The following is a 17,113-nucleotide window of genomic DNA, read 5'->3' as shown; positions in this document are numbered from 1 at the left end:
ACACCGGAGAAGGCACCTTCTTGCCCAGGACACCCCCCCACACACACACACGCACTCACACCCGGGGTCCCCGCTCCCCGCTCCCCGCCGCTCCCCCCGTCCGCCGCCAGGGGGCGCTGCGCTGCGGCCGGCGGGCGGCGGGCGGCGGGCGGCGGGCGGCGGGCGGCGGGCAGGGGGCGGAGCTGCTTTAAATCGCGGCGCCGCGCGGGTCGGAGCGCAGTCCCGGAGCCCTCGGCGCGGCTTCTCGGTCCCGACTCGGCGCCCGCCCGCCCCCGGCCCCGGCCCGGACCCCGGCCCCGACCCCCCGCTTCTCCGCGGGCGGCTCGCCGCGGTACCCCCGTCCGCCCCTGCCGGCTCCGCCCCGTGCACCTGCCTCCTGCCACCTGCCACCTGCCACCTGCCACCTGCCACCCGAGCGGCGCGGGCGCGGGCGCCGGGCGAGCCATGGCCAACGCGGGGCTGCAGCTGCTGGGCTTCCTGCTGGCCTTCCTGGGCTGGGTGGGCTCCATCGTCAGCACGGCGCTGCCCCAGTGGAAGATCTACTCGTACGCCGGCGACAACATCGTGACGGCCCAGGCCATCTACGAGGGGCTGTGGATGTCCTGCGTGTCGCAGAGCACCGGGCAGATTCAGTGCAAGGTCTTCGACTCGCTGCTGAATCTGAACAGTGAGTCCCCCCCCCGCCCCCGGCCCCCAACCCCAACCCCAGCCCCCGGGCCCCAACCCCAGCCCCCGGGCCCCAGCCCCCGGCCCCCGGGCCCCAGCCCCAGCCCGGGGCTCCGCTCTGGGGGCACTGGCCACCGGTCGGCCCTGCGGCATCATTACGTGGTCTCGAAACTTCAGCGGATCAAGCCTCCTGACCGTGCGCTTTGTCGTGAGGAAGCAAGAGCAAACTGTGGTTCTGGGGGAGAGATGCCCTGGTTTTTCCTCTAACTCGCCAGGTGACACTTCTGCTCTAGGTGTGGTCTCCTCTCAACTCCCGTGAAAGTGGGGTGCAGATTGAGGGGGGAAGGCCAGCCTCCAACCTGGGCTCTTGGGCTTTTCCTGAATATCCTTAAGATTCTGTGTCCATGGAAGGATGGTGGGGTTTGGCCAAGAAAACAATCCGCTTTGAAAAGTTGGGTGCCTGGTAGCTTTTCTGGATTCTACAATTCATACATGATCCTGTAGTTTTAGGTAAATTGTGTGGGGGGGGATTTAAATCTATCTTTACTATGAATTTTCATAGTAAAAGTTACGTTCCTACGTGGAATGTCCCAACCTGCTGCTCACACTTGAGCTTGAATCTTTCAAAAATCAAAAGTGATTTTTAACATCCTGTAAGTATAGGGAGGCTCCTTTCCATCCTCTTCCATGACTCCTTGAAGAAGCCTCTTGAGATGCCCCTGGATGGTTTAGTTTTTCAAGCCAGGGGCCTGCAGAGGAGGCAGATTGCATAGTGTTGTTTTGGAAAAAGAAGGTTGATGGCGGATGGAAAAGGGTGACAGGAAAGAAAAGTTCTAAGCAAACTTTTACGAAGGAGAATGAGGGCACTGGAGAAGATGCAGCAGGGGACACTCAGCTGATGAAGGCAGAGCTCAGCCAGGGAGGAAGGTAGAGAGAAATGGTGGGTCTTCTCCAAGCTTCCATCTTCCTTAATGGAATTTCTGGGCAGCACATGTCTGTTCTTCTGTCAAGTTGGAAAAAACTACGTAGAGAGAAATATTTCTCTTTTTAAAAAAGATTTTATTTATTTATGATAGACATAGAGAGGGGGGGGGCAGAGACACAGGCAGAGGGAGAGGCAGGCTCCATGCAGGGAGCCCGACGTGGGACTCGACCCCGGGGCTCCAGCATCGCGCCCTGGGCCAAAGGCAGACGCTAAACCGCTGCGCCACCCAGGGATCCCCAGAGAGAGAGAAATATTTCTAAGAATGATGGGAAGAAGGACGATAGGGTGGCCTTCTTACTTTTCTTTTCTTAGGTAAAAGGTTTTGAGTGCCTTCTTAGAAACTCATTAAATTCCCACTTACTTAGGTCATAACCGGTCATGGCTCGAGTACCTTCCTTGAGATACTACATCAGTTGTCTTGCCCCAGTGTCTCTCATGCCCTGGAACTAACCTGAAGAAAAGCTTCCTTAGTCTTTGGCTGGATAAGCAAGCCTGTCCACCAGCCCACCTGGTGCACTGAGAGTGAGCCATTGTTGCCATTGCTCAAGCTTCCTTCCGTCGCCCTGCCCACCTCCTCTCTGTACTTTTGTCAAAAGCCATACAGCTGAGAGTTATTAAATCTGTTCTGAAGCTGTTTAAACAGGTCGAACACCTGTTGGGATTTGGTTGGTCAGTGTGCATGGTGGTCTGAGTGTTGTCACTGCAACCTTTCAAAGTTCCCACATTAGGATCCCTTTTTACCAAATATAAGAAGTGTATTAAGTACTTCCCTGTATATAATCATTGACTCTCTCCCCCCACCCCATGAAAAGACAAAATGCGGGTAAGGAAATGGTGTCAGGCATTCTGGGTGTCATGTCGAGGACTTGGCAGATGGAGAAGGTTTTAAGGCAATTCCAGAGGTCCCTGATTCTTCTGATCAAAACAGCTTATTTTCAATTTGGTTAAATAAGTTTCCTTTTATTTCTTTAGGTGACCAAATAGAATCCATGACCAGGGACGCCTGGGAGGCTCAGTGGTTAAGTGTCTGCCTTTGGCTTAGGGTATGATCCCGGGGTCCTGGGATCGAGTCCCACATCGGGCTCCCTACAAGGAGCCTGCTTCTCCCTCTGCCTATGTCTCTGCCTCTGTGTGTCTCTCATAAATAAATAAATAAAATCTTTTTTTAAAAAAGAATCCATGACCAGATTGAGCCATGTCATAAATACTCCCAACAGGTCATCACTGTACATGATGATGTGTTAAAATGTTTTATTTTCATTTATTCCTAGTTAATATAGTTGTTATAGTTTTTGAAGCTGTAGCGGAAGAACTAAACAATACTTCTCTCCCCGATACGCATTTTTTAACTGATTTTTTTTAACTCCAGATCAGATTCCTCTTTTTGTTTTGGTTAAAACCAGGATTTATTCAAAGTGGAGCTGAGTCCTTTCTCTGAAAACTGATTCCCAGAAGAGGGAGCCTTGACTCACAGGTGCTCTCCCAACCTGCCCATGACTCACTGGATGCCTTTTGAATGGAGCCCAGAGAACCTGTCTCTGTTTCTCTGCCTGGGCAGTGGTCCTCACTCTGCTCTGATGTAGAGACCTGGGTTTGGTGGCTTTGTGCAGTTTTGTGATTCATTACCTGGTTTTGGTGCAGTTTTGTGATATCTAGAAGAGAACAGGATTGTCTTCTATGTAAGTAGTTTTCCTTGTAAAGGGTTACATCTCAGAAAGTGCTTGTAGCTGATAGCCTGGCTAGAAGTTTCCCGAGATTGTTCCTTGTTCTCTTTGCCAGTGGGGCCCACTTGGCATCTTAGAGTGGAGAGACGGAAGCACTAGATGTGTTAAAAGCCCTTGATCGCCTGTTCTAACTAGTGTCAACCATAAAAAGCACATGACATTCATAAAAATATCTAAAGGGCGTTTAAACCAATAGAGGAAATGGGATACAACAGGGCTCCTTTTAGGTGGGTTTCTTGCAGAACCGTTTGTAAAAATGTAACTGAGAAACTTCTCTGGGGGAGACAAAATGTTACGCTGCGTATTGTGAGACAATGTCATTTCCATCCCAAGTATGAGATGTTTATTGACACTGATGACTCCTGCAGCTGAGAGTTGGCATCTACAAAGCGGAGTGCAGTAGACTATTTCTAGATTAAACTGTACATCTTGCCCTGTTGATCCAATTCTCAAACTTTTGGCAAGCTTGTGCCTATTTTAGGTACTTAGCCAATTGTTTCTCCTTGCTTGATTTTAATAGTTAAAGCTGTCCAAAGATTGGGCTATCCTAGGAGGCTGCATTGTGGGAGGTGCGCAAGCAGAGAAGTAAGCATTTTATAGGAATGTTGTAGGGAAAATCCAAGCACCAGACAAATGGAAGGTTAGGCCAGACTCTCTCTAAGTCTCATCTAACCTTGAGATTCTGTAATTTGTTTATAAGCTCCTCTAGCCTGTTCAACTTGCTTTGCATGAATCCACATGTGTGTAGGTGTGCTTAATGAGTATTGGTTGTCAGTGAGGTTTCCAAGCACTCTCCCCATGATGTCAGGCTCAGTCAAAGAGACGAAATCACTGACTTGGATTTTAAACTTTTCAAAGTCTTGAAAACATAGGCAGAGGGGAAGGTACCCACTTACACTTCCCCAGACTGCACAATGCCTGCTACATCCCAAGGGTGTGCAACGGGCCATTAGTGTTCAACTCTGTTTCATGAACTAGTTTTGACTCTTGGAATGATGGAAGTAGAAGAAAACAATCCAAGCTTGAGATCAGAAGTTCTCAATTCTGACCCTGGTTTTAGTAATATACATACTAACCAGCTCCGTATTATGGCAAGCCACTTGATTTCTCTGCGCTGAAGAGAAATAAAATAAGACTTATTTTACAAGCCTTACATATATCATAGGGCAGGGTAAGAGGAATGGGGAGATGAATCCACGATTCATCCATCCACTCAACAAACGGAAGCCAGGCCTTATTCTTGCTCCCAGGGATGTCACTCAGATGATTTATAAGGTGGCAATGGTGATTCCTTCCAGTGTCAACATTCTTTGTTACTAACTGCCGTGATTGAAAATGAAGAAGCAAGTGGTGGGGTTTAGGTTTCCTTGATTGGAGTGATGAGTAAGTGGTACTATAGAAGCATAAATTTAATCATGAGGCAATTTCTCTAAGGAAAAAAAGAAGTTAGAAAACCACTCAAGACATCCTGAGAACTGGCAAGTCCTGCCTCCTCCCAAACACTTCAGTTACTGACTATAGTGGTGTATTCAGGTCATACCCAGCAGCCACCAGCTTCTGCACCAATAAAATGGAAATCCTAACAATGCAAACTTGCGAGAAACTTTGAACTTGAGTCAAAGTGAAAAAGCCATGGGAGTATGGTTCTGTGACAGTCTGTGATGAGCTCATCTAACTGCGGAGAAGAAAACGTTTTTGTTCTAGTCACCCGATGCTCAGTTCATTTACTTGTCTAATACTTATTAAGCAGCCACTCATGCAAAGGGGGGGGGGGCTACATGAGGATGCAGATTTAATTAAAAATGCATATGACATAGGGTAATAATATAGCAATATGGCCAGTAAGTTGCATAAATGATGTCAGGTATTTATAGGAGATTCTAGTACTAATATAGTAAGACTTTTAAAAACCATTAGAAAAAAAAATTGACATTCTTGTCCGTGCTTGTCTTTCTACACTTATGTTGATTAACCCAACTGTAGTAGATCAGTAACTTCTTACTCATTTCTTGTCTTGTAAGTAGAGATCTTTGTAAGTATATTTTCAAATTATACTTTCAGGTTGAAAGTAGTGAGAACTCCTTAGGGAGTCTTTAATCTCAAGATTATCGGTCTAGCTAAATGTAATTAAAAGACTGCCTCCTCTCTCTACTGCTGAATAATGAAGAGAAACAATACTGTCGGTTTTTGAATGTTTGCTAACCATTTTCTCCACAGACAACTTTAGTCAGTGATAATAATATTGTAGCGGCATCTCCAAATTTAAAGGGCCAGGAAAGGAACATATTTGCTTCTAGAGTAGATCTAATTAGACAAGCTCAGAGTTAAAATTCAAGGTTATTCTGTATCGCTCAGGTTCAAAATGTTATTTTGTGGCTTGCAAATATTTCTCAATTTCTCTACCCTGCTGAGCATCATTCCACTAGGAGTAAAACTTTCTCAGAAGCTCATCCGATGCAGAATTTAAAAATTTTTGAAATTAAAAAAAAATAATCAACTTAAGCACGATGTGTGATCTGTTCCCTCCTCGTATAAATTTCCAACGTTTAATGATCAAAATCAAGCCTGGCTTTATATAGCAAAATTTTATTTTGCTGAGGCATTTCTCAGTAGTATATCAAAGATTAAGCTAACCACAAGAGAGTATTTTTCCCCTATTATATTAGTGCAATTTTGAAAAAATAAAAACATGTTCTAATTTGAATTAATTGAACACAGATTGAATAATCATGTAGCCTGCCAGGTATTATTCTTAGTGTGTTTTGGATAGAACAAATATCTGGCCCAAGACATCAAGGAGCTCACAATTACATATTTTAGATCTCTGACTTAAAAGACTTCCATAAGACCTTAATTTGAAGGATTCATCTGGTTCCAGTTTAAAACTGTGCAATTTAGATTCTATCTCTACATAAAACCCTCATAACTTGTAATACAACACTTGCTTACTCTGACTTTGTAATCCATTGTTACATATGCCTGACTAGTGAGTTTTGATATTGTTCTAATTCTCAGCCTTTTTTTTTAAACATCCCTTCCCCACCCCTACATATCACTATAGTTAAGAGTTCATCTAACTGTCTCCAATGGAGCAAGATGAGATTTTGTGTTTGAGGTCCATCCAGTATTGTAAAATACAAAAAAAGAAAAAAAAAAAAAGTAAGTCAATGGATGCCAAAATGTAAATGAAAAATATTACTTTGCAAAATAATGCTATTTCTTTATCAGATTTTTTAATAATAAATTTATTTTTATTGTTCAATTTGCCAACATACATAATAACACCCAGTGCTCATCCCGTCAAGTGCCCCCCTCAGTGTCCACCACCCAGTCACTCCCACCCCCCACCCTCCTCCCCTTCCACCACCCCTGGTTCGTTTCCCAGAGTTAGGAGTCTTCCATGTTCTGTCTCCCTTTCTGATATTTCCTATCAGATTTTTAAAGACGAAACATGGTCCCCTGCTCTATATAGCTTATATGATTCCTAAGGAATTTCCCCCCATTTTCTCCATTATTTTTTGTACATGATTCAAATACATCACGATTTTGTAAAGAAATAAAACATTGGGGGGTTTGTAGCAAACAGAGCAAAATATCTGCCTCCCCCTCCCCCTTGGAAACTTTGTGAAAGAGGTGGAAAGAATAAAATGGGTATGGCATGAATCCCCTGTGCTTTCCTGGCGAACTTGAAGAGAACAAGCTTAGAGATGAGAACCGTGAAGGTTAGATCATTCCAGGTGAGCACATATGGAGCCCTGGTGTGGTTTATCTCTGTGCGCTCCCTGCCTGGGTGATTTTATACAAGTCTGACTCACGAGACCGAGAGGCCCAGGAGACTAGACTCCTCGTGAGGAATACCTTGTGATCCAAGTGCTCAGACCTGCTGGGCTGGTGGCCTGCTGTTTTTATGTGAAGTGCAGATCAGAATAATTATTATAGGAGCTGGGTCAGGTTGGAAGCCCTACAACTCAAACAAAGTGGAAAACTTGGAGAGAGATCAGAGATTAACCATAAAGGTGATTAATAAAGGTTGGAAAACTGAACGTTTATGAGAAAAACAGCAGAAGTGGCCGAGAGATGTGGAAGACTGTATCTGAAGGATTATCAGAGGAAGAATATTTACCAATTGTGTTCCTTGTACTGAAGGTAAAAATCCTGTTACCCCTTTTTTAAAACCCTACAATGACTTCTGACTATGCTTAGAATAAACACATAACACCTTACTGTAGCTTGCAAAACCCTGCAGGGCCTCTACTTTCTGATCACCCTGCTAAATGCACCTCATTTTGTCACATTCTGACATCCTCCAGTAGAGTGGCCAGCTGTCCTCATTCGTCCAGGATTCAGGTTCTTCTTAGCAGGTAGGACTTGTAGTTTTAAAACCAAGACAGTGCCAGGCAAACAGACGGGCCGTCGTCTTATCCTCCTGGCACATGGATTATCTTTGTGATTTTTAGTTATCTCTTCTTCCAGCATTCTTTTGCCTGAAATGTTTTTCTTCTGAGTGGCATTTGGGACCAAATCTGAAATTTGTGTTTCGTATAAGAACTTAGTTATTTCACTTTTCAATCTCCTGTTACGTAATGATTGTCTTTGCAAAAACTATTGGTAAATCAGAAGGAAGGACACGCCATAACGGTGGATTCTTTGGTACTTTCTTCTTCTTACCACAGTATTGTTTGTGATCCAAGGAAGAAGTCTTAGGCTAATCTTATAAGCAGCTTCAGTTCCCAGGAAACCCACAGTCCATGGAACATGTGTTTTGATTCAGCAATTCTTATCGCCTGGAATCTTAAGAGAAGTGTGTAGGTAGGGTGCATGTGTACCCACACAAGTTTACGGGAAGCTGGATATGTAAGGGGATATGTCTCTGTTTTGCTGTTTACTTAAATCAAATAAAAATGCATCTTGGCTTCCAAAATATCTCTCAAGTACAGTAAAAAAAAAAAAAGCTTTTGATTCTTCTTAGAAAGAGGTCATTGTGATTTTAGCAGAGATTGTCTAGTTATGGCAAGGATGTAAGTATTAAATTGAAATCGAATGTTTTAGAAACCTTTACAGTTCATTATGATTGGTAATGTAAGTTTTCAACCCCAAACATCATAGGACTGAGCTTAGATATCAATTTGACAGTGAGATACGAAGCTTTTCCATCATGTCAGCCACTTTCAAAGACCATCAACAAGTAAGTTGTTCCAACTTCCTGGTTAGAGATATCATCATTCACACTTTACATAATAGAAACTTGGTCCCAAAGAATAATAAGTAGCTTACCCAAGATAGCATGGTTTGTTACAATGTAAATAATAGTTATGCATGCAAAAATAATTGTCACATGTTAACACTGTCAATAAGATAATGATCTTTATCTGAAGGAGGAAACAAATCTAGAATTAATCAAATTCATTTACCCAGAGTAGTTTCAGATCTTTTTTTTTTTTTTGAATCTGTGCCTTTATATCACAATGATGGTGTCATGTTTATATTCCATAAGAAACATACTGGCATAACCTCCTGAAGCTGACTCTACCATGATTTAGTATACCAACGACAACAACAGGAAATGAGAAAATTAGTGGAATCTTGAGTAATACTGCATTAATTTATTGTCAGCTATTTTACAACATGACAGTTTAATAGTTTTGAATACTAGTGATATCTCTAGTATGAAACTACCCTGTTCCAAAGTAACATCTCAAAGGTTATTTTTCTTTGTTCTAAGAAAATAGCATTTATATCCCCCAGCCCCAACCCAGTCACTGGAGATGCAAATATTACTTGTCCAGCCATGATAATCTTTGAGAAATTCATTACTTATCTTCCAAATTCACTTGTTTTTTTTTTTCTGAAGCTTGAAGATTGGAGTATAAAGCTGTTGACTATTACCAAAGTATCTTGTAAGCCATTTTAATTATAAATGGTTTAATATTAAGGATAATGCATATGATTGTTATTTCAGAATTAAAATACTCTGTTCGTGAGGATTAAAGATGTATTAGTTCTGCTAAACCTATTCAACCAGACCATTAATTATTTTTCCAGAGGATTTGAGTTCATATTGAAAACAAAATGTGAGGGCTGGAGGGCTTCTTATTCATCATGCCCCCAGGCGTTTATTTTTCTGGAGTGGAAATTGTGTTGGTCACCTGCAGAAACATCACTAGAACTGGGGTCTCCTGACTCCTCGTTCTTATTTATCTTTTCCATTCAATATTAAAATATACCTGGCCTTCAGTCACCCTCCTCTTGTTGGCCTAGGCATGTTTTTTTACGTGTTCTAAAATGTTTCCCACCAGGTACTTTGCAAGCAACCCGTGCTTTGATGGTGATTGGTATCCTGCTGGGACTTATAGCCATCTTTGTGGCCACTATTGGCATGAAGTGTATGAAGTGCATGGAAGACGATGAGGTGCAGAAGATGCGGATGGCTGTCATTGGGGGAGTGATATTTCTTATTGCAGGTAAGAGAGGCCCTGTCCCCCTTTCACCTTACTTGTCTGTCTCTGGCATGGGTAAAGATATAGTTTTCAGTTTCTGTAGGTTTTGTTGTATTTGTTGTACCTGGATTGAATTTTTCAGTTTCTTTAAAATCTTGAAGACGTAGAAACCTTAAGTCTAGTTGAGTCTGACATTCTCAAATAGGATCCAAATGAAAAACTGAGATCTGTGCTCATGGTAGGCAGGTCTATTCATTGAGGTTCCAGGTGCCAACTGATTTGCTAGAACCAGTCTTCCAGGTGAAGAGAGATAGTTTCTATTTAGCAAACACTAAGAAACTATTCTATAAAATTCAGAAGATTTCTGTAGTGTCTCCACAGGCATTATGTGGCAAAGATGGGGAGTTATGACAGAGGACGTGAAGAATGTGTGAATCGTACAGGTCTGTGAGGAATGGATGGAACTGGGATTTGGGGAGAAAAATGAGGACAACATTTCAGGTAGACAGATCTGATTCCAGAATAAACAGGATGTACTATAGATACAAGAAGAGAAAGGCCAAATGGAGTGGAGGTAGAAGGTTGGAATGACAGAAGATTAGGTTAGATGAGTTAAGAAAGAGAAAACTTTGGTAAAGGAATGAAATTACATTTTCCATAGAAAATACATATGTGTGGGCAGCCGGGTGGCTCAGTGGTTTAGCGCAGTCTGCAGCCCAGGGCATGACCCTGGAGACCCGGGATTGAGTCCCACATGGGGCTCCCTGCTTCTCCCTCTGCCTGTGTCTCTGCCCTTCTCTCTCTCTCTCTCTCTCTCTCTATCTATCTCTTATGAATAAATAAATAAAATATTAAAAAAAAGAAAATACATATGTGTTCATTTTATTCAAGTGCTGATCGATGAGTTACATATGTGACCTTTGAGAAAACAAGTACCAGAAAAAGACATGGTTGGTTCCATTATAAAGCCCTATGATAAGGATTATATTAAATAATATAGTATGTATGTGTGCATATAAAATAGTAAAGGGATCAGTCTTTCAGTTCACTCAGATTAACTCCTATCAGGAAAAGCATGAACAGCATTTTATTCCCAACCATTTGGTCCCAAAGGCCATGAATAAACATACTGTGTAGCATCCCTCCCTCGCTTGCCCTCTTATAACTCCTGTAAGTGACTGCAACACCCCCACCTCCATTTCAGGGACTTCCTAGGGAGTGAGGGCAGCAGGTTCCAGAACATTCTTATGGTCTGAGTAGCCAAAAGCAGTAGTGTTTTCTGTCAAATATTAGAGGCAATTAGATTGGACTGGGTTTTTGTTTTTGTTTTTGTTTTGGGGGGAAAGAGGGAAAGAGGAAATAGCATGGAAATATTTAATCTGTTTATATTGATGACTTTGTATGATTACTATAAAAAGTTATTTAATTTCCTTAGATAAGAGATATTGAGATACTTTATACTTCTTATAAATGATAGAAGTAATTATGTTGGCAGAGTAGTTTCCCTAGTAATACTGAAATAAGAGATGCTTGGAAATTGAGAGTATGCTGTGTAAATTGATCCCAAATCCCCAACCTGGTATGTCTGACCAGCAGGGCAGTACGATTGGGTGGTTGGATTTGTACTGAGACAGGTCCTGGTCTTCCCTGCTGTCTACTTGTTTATTTTCCTTTGACCCCACAGAAATGTAAATTTTGAATTTTGGTCAAGATAAATGTGGAAGGGTTTTCATCTTCCCTTTTGCAAGGATCTCTGTCTATACTAATACAGACATTGGTTTTATCAAAAGTTGTTTAGTACATTATGTGCAAAAATATCTTTGAAGATCTTAACTGATATCAGCCTGTTGAATTGTTTCCAAAAAAGCATTAATTGTGCCCATAACCTTGGACCGTAAATGAATAAGGGGACACGAAGAGTATAAACCTTGCCCAACTTCAAACTGATATTTTTGTCTGTCTTTACAGAATATTTGGAATAAATCATGTCCGCATCTCTCATCTTCCTAAGTTAAAATTGTCTAAATTAAAACTGACTAAATTTAAAATGTCAGCACTATTGATGAGATTTAATTCTTGTAAAATGCTTTTATATTTAACGGGCTGTGTATTTATGTTCATTGTTTCATAGTGATTAACAGTCTCTTGTTTTGAATTTCTGTAGGTCTGGCTGTTTTAGTTGCCACAGCATGGTATGGCAATAGAATTGTTCAAGATTTTTATGACCCTATGACCCCGGTCAATGCCAGGTAATGCTATTCATGCATAAAATAATTTGTTCTCTGAGAAAATACCCTTTCTGTCTCCTGCCAAGTCCAGCTAGTGCCATAACTTCTCAGATTTGCTTTCTAGAACTTTATGAAATTTTAGTCAAACCTGAAAATAGTCTAAAAGGCCTGTGACTCATGTTAAAATGAGCTTCATAATTGCTTTAACAGCCTATATTGATGACAAAATGTACTTAAAAGTAGAAAATTTCTAAGCTCTGTACTTTCCAACTGTGCACTGGATCTTTTCTCTTGTTCATTTTTTAAATATCAATAAAGATGTTAACATATTTAACATTTCTTTTTTGGTGTATGTCCTAATACTTACAACACTTAATTGATTAAGTGATTTGTGTGTGTGTGTGTGTGTGTGTGTGACTTAACACATGGTTAATGATTGATCGAAAAAATAGCACTACTGTAGGGGTTGATGAATAATACTTCATTCCCAATAGATTAATTTTATTTAGGAAGACACAATTTAACTTATTTATGAGAAAAGTAAGTTGAGATACACTTTGAAACTATGCTCCATCACAACTATAAAATTGGCTTTGCTAAAGCCATTTTTGTTTACATTGTGAGTTGTAGAAAGGAAAGAGCTGATTCTGGGCTCTCATGTAACAACAGTCTTTGACCAGGGTCAAGGCTCTTTGTCTCACTGTGTTCACATCATTAAAGCCTAATAACTTCATTCAGAGTCAGGATGTTAAGGTGTAATTATTGTTTGTTGAGTGCTGGGAAGAATCCCTGTGGTCAAGAGATAAGATATGCTTCTCTTCATATAACCGCCCTTACCAGGAGAACATATCCTGCAGTGATCATGGTCATGTTGGAGCCTATTTCCTAAGACTTACAACATAAGAACAGAAACTGCAAGAGGTCAATAGGCTACGTTTTTACCAGTAATGGATGTGAAAGCACTTTATAAATTGCTTGGCTCTATATTTGTGTCACATTGTCTCCCATGATCCTATAAGCTGTCCAGTGAGGCAGGTTGAATTATTGTGCTTTAAGAGAAGCAGAAATTTAAGGTTGGGATGTGGCATTACTAGCCAAGAGTGCAGCAGTAGAGAGTCTGCATCAGGACTCAGGGCCAGGCCTCCCCTGGTCTGCCATCGTTCACAGAGCGTCTCCCCAAGAGTCCGGCTCCATACATCCACATGTATCAGCTTAATCTAGAATGGTCTATGGATTGTTTACAAGTTGTTTTTTATGAAGCCATACATTTCTGATTTCAGTGTGTAGGTACCTAGGATCAATTATTGAAAATTCTAATAGTCCCCATTGCTTGCCAGCAATTTATAGGACACCATTGCTACTTGGCAATAGCATAATTGTTAAGTTTTAGCCTGGGAATCATAAACGTGCTTCACAATTGTTCTCCATGTGGTAAAGTCTTTGGAAATACTGTGTGATTAACCTGGTACTGCCTGCCATATTGCCTGAGCTACTATTGCAAAGTGTCTACAACTGCAATGTAAACATTCTGGTGTATCTGTAGTCATGAACCTTAGAGTGCTTCCCCAAAGGGATCATGGGGGATTTTTTTTCCCCAGTGGAAAAATATATAATGAATATTATATTGATTTCCTTCCTTAATTGTATTACAAAAGTTCCCAGTGATTCATTAATGATACAAATGCATTGTCTTTGCAGGTATGAATTTGGTCAGGCTCTCTTCACTGGCTGGGCTGCTGCCTCTCTCTGCCTTCTGGGAGGTGCCCTGCTTTGCTGCTCCTGTCCCCGAAAAACAACATCTTACCCAACACCACGGCCCTATCCAAAACCTGCGCCTTCCAGTGGGAAAGACTACGTGTGACATGGAAGCAAAAGGAGATGACGTTGTTGACACAAAGAGGAAATGGACATCGAAATACTGTTATTGACATTAAGACCTCAGACTCTTGACTTTTGTAGTCTGAACTGTGGTATTGCAAACAACAACAGACAAATGCAAAAACAAAACAAAAAACATATTTTTTTAAAATATGCATCGCTAAAAATGCCTTAGTCTTATTTTATCTCCTTTCCTCAATATGGGAGGGAAGTCTTTTCCATTTTTGTTACTGTTTCCCACCAAGTAATCATCTCAAACGTGGGGCGGGGGAGCTCCTTAAATATATATATAGATATGTACATATACATGTTTTTCTATAAAAAGTTAGATAGCAAAAACTCTTATCATTATGTTGGTACCAGGATACTTAAAATATATCTAAAATAGAAAAAAATATTTAATTCTATATTGATTAAAAAAGCAGTTTATTGGCATATTTCCCTTCTTCTATATGGACATATATAATAGGTTAAATATAATTTTCCATCTTTCATCAGCTGTTAGTGTCTTTGACAAAAGACCTAACCAGCTTTACCAAGTATGAGGTTTTTCACTTCTTCATGTGCTTCTTTTATATTATTTTTATTACAACCTTATAGCATGTGCTTTCATCATTCTTCGTGCCTTTTTTTATGAGGCTGAGCTTAAATCTTGAATGTGATAACACATTTCATATGCCTACGATATCATTCCTGGGGTCAGGAAGAGTCTCTTATAAATCAGAGCTTTTGGAGCATGTCTTTCTGCAAGACCAGATGATCTATTCTTGTTGACCTTCCCACACACCTTCTGTACTCTGACCTACAAGGCTCTTATTTGCTTTGAAAATATTTGTCTGATTGACTTGCTGTGTGCTGCTTTCCCAGGTGTTGTAACACAATTTTATTGATTGAATTTTTAAGCTACTTATCCACAGTTGTATATCCCTGCAAACTATCTTTTCTCCCCCACCCCCCTCCACTGTATTGTTCTCTCATATGTAATTATCATATAGTTTACCTCTTTCTAGAGAAAAAAATGGCTCACCTGTCTATTTGTCTGAATGAAGTACTAGACTTCCTGTAGTGATAATCTGATGACAAGTATTCCCTCTCAGGCTGTAAGCGAGTCACTTAATCTTTCTCCTCTTTTCCCATCTGTCAAATTGAGATAATGATACTTAACCATCTGGTAGAGGCGGTGTGAGTATTAATTAGTTGATATTATGCTCATTCTTTGAACATGAACTATGCGTAAGTAGTGTTTTTATTTGCTCAATTGGCTGTTAAGTCACTGAATCAAACCTATGCACATATTTTTATATCGTTCAGCACCTTCCTTTCTTCATTGGCCTATTTCCTTTCTCTGAGCTGTATCCAGCCTAGCTCTTGGTTCTCTGCTCCATTTGAACAATTGCTCTTAGTTTTCCTATCTGAGAAATTGCTACTTCACTTGAGCAAGATGATGTAATGGAAAGGTGTTGGCTTTGGTGTCTGGAGACCTGATTTGAGTCTTGGTGCTACCAATTACTGTGTGAGTTTGGGCAAGGCACTTGGCTGCCCTAGATTTATTGTCTCATCTGTAAAAAGGGGAGTGTAATTCTGGACCTGCCTACCTCACAGGGCTGTTGTGGGGATCCGGTAAGATGCAATACATGTAAATGTCATTTTATAAGCTTAAAAAATAAAAAGTATACTGTATGGGGGAAAGGGTTAAAGATTTAAGTGCATCAGTTTGGGATTACTTTTCAAATCCCTGAAAAGAGAGAAGTTCTAAGAAATGGGTTTCTTGCCTTAATCTCTCATGTGATGGAAGACTAAAGTGAAATTCAGCTTACTAAATGAAAAAATTCTAAGGAAATCTTAGTTTCTTCAATCAATATGGCCTGATGCTTTTTGTGGCTAAGCTTTTCTCCTTTCAGTAATGCAGACTTGACCTAGGACAAGTTTGCAGGTGTAATGGGTAAAACAGAAGTGTAAGCATCAGCAAAGCCAAAGTATGGAAGTTTTTTTTTGAATTATAATAATTTGAAGGGTATACAAGGTGAGTTTCTGTTAAGTGATGCTATCAGAGTTGTAGCTATTAGCTGGCAGTTAGCACTACTCAAATAGGTAGTTTGGGAATGGTAATTCATAGTGAAACCACATCGGGGGAGTTATCCAAAGGACTGCATCATGTGAAGGTAAGAACCAGTAAATTTTAGTATGTCTACCGAACCTGAGACTGTATGTACCTAGAAGGTATAATTCAAACAGCCTTTGCTTCATACAAAGCTTCTAATGATGTCTGAGTATAAATGTACGGTGGCTACTAGTTGCTAAACTCTACAGAGAAATTGATAGTCCAAAATGGCCAACAGAATTGTTACACCAGAACTTATCCAATTTTGATATTTTTGTACTCTGCTTCTGTGCCTGGAAACAGACAAATAGATATTTTGGAGTTTTGTAATGGGAATTTGTATAAAGCATTACTCTTTTTCAATAAATTGTGTTTTTTTTAAAGATTTTATTTATTTATTCATGAGAGACACACACAGAGAGAAAGGCAGAGACATAGGCAGAAAGAGAAACAGACTCCCTGTGGGGATCCCAATGTGGGACTCCATCCCAGGACCACGGGATTGTGACCTTAACAGTAGGCAGATGGTCTACCACAGCCACCTAGGCATCCCAAAATTGTGTTTTTTAATAAAAAACAAACAATAAATCCTTAGCTTGTTTTTCTGATTATTTCAAGATCACTATGCTTTGAAGATGATATGGTTTGGGTAGGATCTGACTCACTCTATGTTCCTAGGAAAGCACTCTTGTGCCTCTGGGCCATCTGTCCCAGAGTAGTTGAGTGACTTGGCCCACTTGAATGTCCCTTTTTTTCTCTCAAACTGAGTTTCTTTCTCATCAAGGCTAGTGATAGAGAATGCCAAGAGAAATTACTTTATTTTCCTCATCCACAAACAGGGGATATGCTACAAAGAATGACTAAATGGTAAAATAGCTGGAAAGCATTGTGCAAGCTTAAGCTGGTTGTGTTCCTCAGAAGGTGGAAGAGTGACAGACTGGAGGCTAGAAACCCATTATCCTTTTTGTAATGATTATCATCAAAACCACCTTGGAGGAAAGCAAGTGATGAAACACATTTACGCATTATCTGAAAATATCAATAATTGATAATGCTTTAATTGTAACCTCTCCCTGGGCAATTTTCCTCTTAAC

The 17,113-nt window shown here is 40.8% G+C and overlaps 1 protein-coding gene across 1 annotated transcript; it reads left to right on the top strand.

The window, feature by feature from the left end:
* The first annotated feature begins 227 nt into the window (after positions 1-227).
* Positions 228-16,402, top strand: CLDN1 (claudin 1). Its single transcript, XM_055308025.1, has 4 exons — positions 228-667; positions 9,672-9,836; positions 11,977-12,061; positions 13,739-16,402. The coding sequence occupies exons 1-4, from the start codon at positions 445-447 to the stop codon at positions 13,899-13,901; spliced, it is 636 nt and encodes a 211-aa protein (XP_055164000.1). The 5' UTR covers positions 228-444; the 3' UTR covers positions 13,902-16,402.
* Positions 16,403-17,113: the final 711 nt, after the last annotated feature.

The sequence above is a fragment of the Nyctereutes procyonoides genome, unplaced genomic scaffold (genome assembly GCF_905146905.1).
Source record: "Nyctereutes procyonoides isolate TBG_1078 unplaced genomic scaffold, NYPRO_anot_genome, whole genome shotgun sequence".
In the NCBI taxonomy this organism is placed as follows: domain Eukaryota; kingdom Metazoa; phylum Chordata; class Mammalia; order Carnivora; family Canidae; genus Nyctereutes; species Nyctereutes procyonoides.
The sequence above is the reverse complement of the archived record's forward strand: the minus strand, read 5'-3'. Positions and strand labels throughout refer to the sequence as shown.

Bases quoted from the DNA above. Each gene is read 5' to 3' on its own strand.
- CLDN1 (XM_055308025.1), top strand. From the start codon at position 445: ATGGCCAACGCGGGGCTGCAGCTGCTGGGCTTCCTGCTGGCCTTCCTG. The intron at 668-9,671 runs GTGAGTCCCCCC...GTTTCCCACCAG, and splicing joins CTCGCTGCTGAATCTGAACA to GTACTTTGCAAGCAACCCGT. The intron at 12,062-13,738 runs GTAATGCTATTC...TTGTCTTTGCAG, and splicing joins ATGACCCCGGTCAATGCCAG to GTATGAATTTGGTCAGGCTC.